The sequence below is a fragment of the Cibotium barometz genome, chromosome 42 (genome assembly GCF_041138505.1).
Source record: "Cibotium barometz isolate CiBa-2024 chromosome 42, ASM4113850v1, whole genome shotgun sequence".
Lineage (NCBI taxonomy): Eukaryota > Viridiplantae > Streptophyta > Polypodiopsida > Cyatheales > Cibotiaceae > Cibotium > Cibotium barometz.
The window spans coordinates 30143258-30147061 of NC_141087.1; the positions used below are offsets into that span (position 1 = coordinate 30143258).

Consider the following 3804-nt stretch of genomic DNA (forward strand, 5'->3'; position numbering starts at 1 on the left):
GAGAGAGGGAGAGAGACAAGACAAGAGACAACACATACGCTCCACAAGAATGAATCATATTAGTCACAAGTCACATATATATAGGCAAGACCTAGAGTGAGTTAGGGAGCCTAGCTATATATAGCTCCAACACCCCCACTAAAATAAAGGTCTCTAGCTGCGAGTAAAAAAACCCTTGGAAGCACAAGGGAAAAACCCGAGCTCCTACATATAAATGTACAATACCACTTAAAGTCCATGTGCAATGTGCTTCTATATACAAAGTACAAAGAATAAATGTGCACGATGTGAAGTAATGTGTGAAGTGTCCTAGAGTCTATAGGCTATGTACAAGTCTAGACAAAATTGACATGACGTGAGATGTGCTAATCTCTAAAAAGAGAGGCCGCCGCAACTCGAAGTTTTGATCGCAAAAGTGTAAACCGAGCTTCATGGAGTCCTTTGGTGAGAATGTCTGCAATCATTTGATCAGTTGGACAATGTTCTACCATTATTTCTCCTTTCCTTACTTCATGTCGACGAACATAGTGATATTGAACTGGAGTATGCTTGGACTTGCTATGTTGCATGTAGTCCTTGGCTAGACTAATAGCACGTTGGTTGTCACATCTAAGAGGAGTGCTTGAGGAAGGGGAATGACCAATATCAGCAAGCAATTAAAGAAGCCAAACCAATTCACGAGCTGCTAAAGATGCAGCTACATATTCAGACTCTATAGTAGAAACTGCAATACAACGTTGTTTCTTGCTAGCCCAAGATACCAAACATCCATTGATAAAGAAGCAATTACCATTGGTGGATTGCATGGACAAGTTAGAGCTTGCCCAATCAGCATCTGAATAACCCAAAAGATTAAGAGAAGTTGATGAAGATATGTCTTCTTGACGGCAATATACAAGTCCGAAATCTGCAGAGTGCCCTTCAAGTACTTCAAAACACGTTTAGCTTGAGACCAATGTCTTGTAGATGGAGAGGACAAGTATTGTCCTAACAGATTTGCTACAAATGGAATATCAGGATGAGTGCTCATGCCCACAAATTGAAGACAACCAACAAGATTAGCATAGGGTTGATTTAAAGCTAATGATTCAGCCTCAATGTTTGCAGAAGTACTCCTAGTGAGCTTGCAAGACAAGGAGTGTTTGCGGAATGTGCAATAGCCAATCCAAACTTTTGAACAATATCTTGGATAAACTTTGTTTAACAAAGAAGAAAAATACCATTGTGACAATACCTTTGAACTTGAATACCAAGGCATGAATGGATGTCGCCAAGATCCACCATACCAAAGGCACACACACAGGTGGAAGTCCCGTTGAGCGGTGCACTCAATTTTGTAAAAAGGACCAAAAGTTAAGCATGACTTCATCAGACAACTTGATTAAGTAGCAAAAAGGAGTTGAAAAACACTCATAGAGATAGAATAAGCTGTTATTATGTCAAATAGCTATTGTGTTCATTACATCAGCTGTCATTATATTTTCATGGTCTGGAATTAGCGATCCATGATTCCTAATATGTAAAAAGTCTTGAATGCATCATGAGCTAACTATAGAAAGGCTGGGGCTGTTCAAGGCTGATTCTAACGCTAGAAATAGAGCAAAGAGAGGCGGACCTCGGTATAATGGTGACGATGAGGCTTTGTTCACTTGTCAAATTCAAGCGTCCTACGATGGGATCAAGAGATGCAAGCCGGAGAGACATGTGGATCTGGTTGGCGATGGTAGAATTACTCACAAACTGTGGGAGTATTGAGAAAGAGCCTGCATATTCTGCACATGCAAGAGTAGTGAGCTCATCTGCAGTTGGCAAGTTGACAAACACATCAAACCTAGCTTCCATGTCCCGTGCCTCTACTTGAATCCCCTCAAACACAAGAGTTTCATGGCTACTACCCCTTGATGATGGTTCTTTTAATAAGCTTGATTTTGCCTGAATTGGCCTCATCACCACTAAAGAGCATGGTTGAGAGAGAATCTCCCCTTGCCTGCACAAATTGGCTCCCTCAGGGAGCACAGCTGGGCCATGGCTTAGAGGCTCGGGTACTGCATTCACCCATGGATTATCCACTTGTTCATAGGTATAACCAAGCTTTGCACTGTCCAGAGAGTCTCTCACCCTCACATGAACAAGCCGAGCATCCTCGTTGTAGAAGGAGAATCCAGAGTCTAAGTAGTCAGGGTCATCAATGTCTGTGTTGTTTGGGTTTAAGGTTCCTGTATCCAATTCCTCTTCCTTCTTATCATCAGCCAATCCCACGGCATCATCCTCTTTACTTCCATGTGCATGCATGTCATCTAGAGCTAAATGCAAATGATCTTCAATAGAACATTCCAAATCACTCTCATGCACAGCCATGATGTCCCCATCCAAAGAAGAATCCACTGGCAATTCCTCATCTGCAAAAGTCTCAAACCTTGACCTAGATTCCTCATCCTGCTTTTCATCCACCTTCACATGCTTTAAAGACTTTGGAAAAAAATCAGAAGGCACATAGAACATCCCCCTTTGTACCTGTATAGGCCTTTGAGGCTCCTGTCTAATCAAACTTTGCATAGGACATTTATCCGCCTCAACCAAATTTACATGCATATCCTTTGCAGACACAGCACCTTCATGCGGATAAATACCCATCTCTATCTGCTTCAAAATCTTGCCTTCCTTTTCCCTAGCAACCCTAACTGCATCATCAAATGACTTGGGATTCTTCAACTCAACCCTGACCTTCAAATGGGGTAGCAAACCATCAATAAACAAGCTCTTCTTCAGAAACATAGGAGGAACTCCCTGCTTTAATGTCATACACCACTTACCCTATAAACATGTAAATACCTTCACAAAATCATCCAGTGATTGCCCATGGACCTGCTTCAAGATGCTCAACTCCTGCCAAAGCACACTAGGCTCCTCTGCTTGCTAAAAATGCTCCAAAAGGCCTTCTTTCAACCTGTCTAGGGTCAAAACACCATGTAGCTCATATGCCGCATCCTGTGCTTCAAAATCTTTAAGCCAGCTTTCGGGCATCTCCCTTCAAAAAAACCTTTATCAGCTTCAAAACCTGCTCTTCATCTGTCACATGATTGCTAATGCATGCCAACTCCATTTGCTCCAAAAAGTCACACACATCTTCACCCTTCCTACCATGAAATTCTGGATAAGACCACATCATGAAAACCTCTAACAATCCCTGAGCTCTCCTCAGTGGGACATACACCCTTCTAGGCAAAGAACAACACCAGAGCTCTCCTCAGTGGGGGGGCACCAGAAAGCAGTTAGAAATTCCGGAAACGAAATCACCTGCCTCTATAGCTATCCACTCCAACAGCCTTGGAAATAACAACACGAACGAGGGCACCACCAACCACCGGTTGGAACACTTCTCACTATTCACCACACCACCCACACCATAAAGACAGCACAAAACAGGGGCACCATAGACAAAGTAAACACCCAACAATTATATTCCCAGTCAACACATCATACAAGCTTCTTCCGACACAAAAGCCTTACTCACATAACCATACAAACACTCAGGCCTGGATTTACTGCCAAGGGAATTTGACCACAGCCTCACTTCCTCTGGAATTACGACCTTGCGTCTGACGACCAAGCCATCCAGCCACAAACACATCAACACTTTGACCTGTCTCACTGCCAAGGATACACCACATCCTCAATCGGCACATGATCCACTGCCTCTGCCCACAGTCGGCTTTTTCAATCGCCGCGAACCTCTTGCCTACGTGTTGTGCCAACCACACCAGATAGAACCCGGCCACTTCTCTCTTCAAAGGGTGCCCCACC

At 43.3% G+C, this 3804-nt stretch overlaps 1 protein-coding gene across 1 annotated transcript; it reads right to left on the reverse strand.

Annotated features, from left to right (window-relative positions):
- Positions 1 to 1545: 1545 nt before the first annotated feature.
- Positions 1546 to 2634, reverse strand: LOC147614353 (polyphenol oxidase, chloroplastic-like). The gene is made up of 2 exons (XM_086780510.1): positions 2587 to 2634; positions 1546 to 2235 (listed from the first exon to the last, which is right to left on the reverse strand). The coding sequence occupies exons 1-2, from the start codon at positions 2632 to 2634 to the stop codon at positions 1546 to 1548; spliced, it is 738 nt and encodes a 245-aa protein (XP_086636636.1).
- Between the last annotated feature and the right edge of the window lie 1170 nt (positions 2635 to 3804).

What these genes read in the sequence shown, in the direction of transcription:
- LOC147614353 (XM_086780510.1), bottom strand. Translation starts at nt 2,634, where the DNA reads ATGGGTATTTATCCGCATGAAGGTGCTGTGTCTGCAAAGGATATGCAT. An exon ending in TGTCTGCAAAGGATATGCAT is followed by an intron (nt 2,236 to 2,586) that starts GTAAATTTGGTT and finishes GATGATAAGAAG; the next exon opens with GAAGAGGAATTGGATACAGG.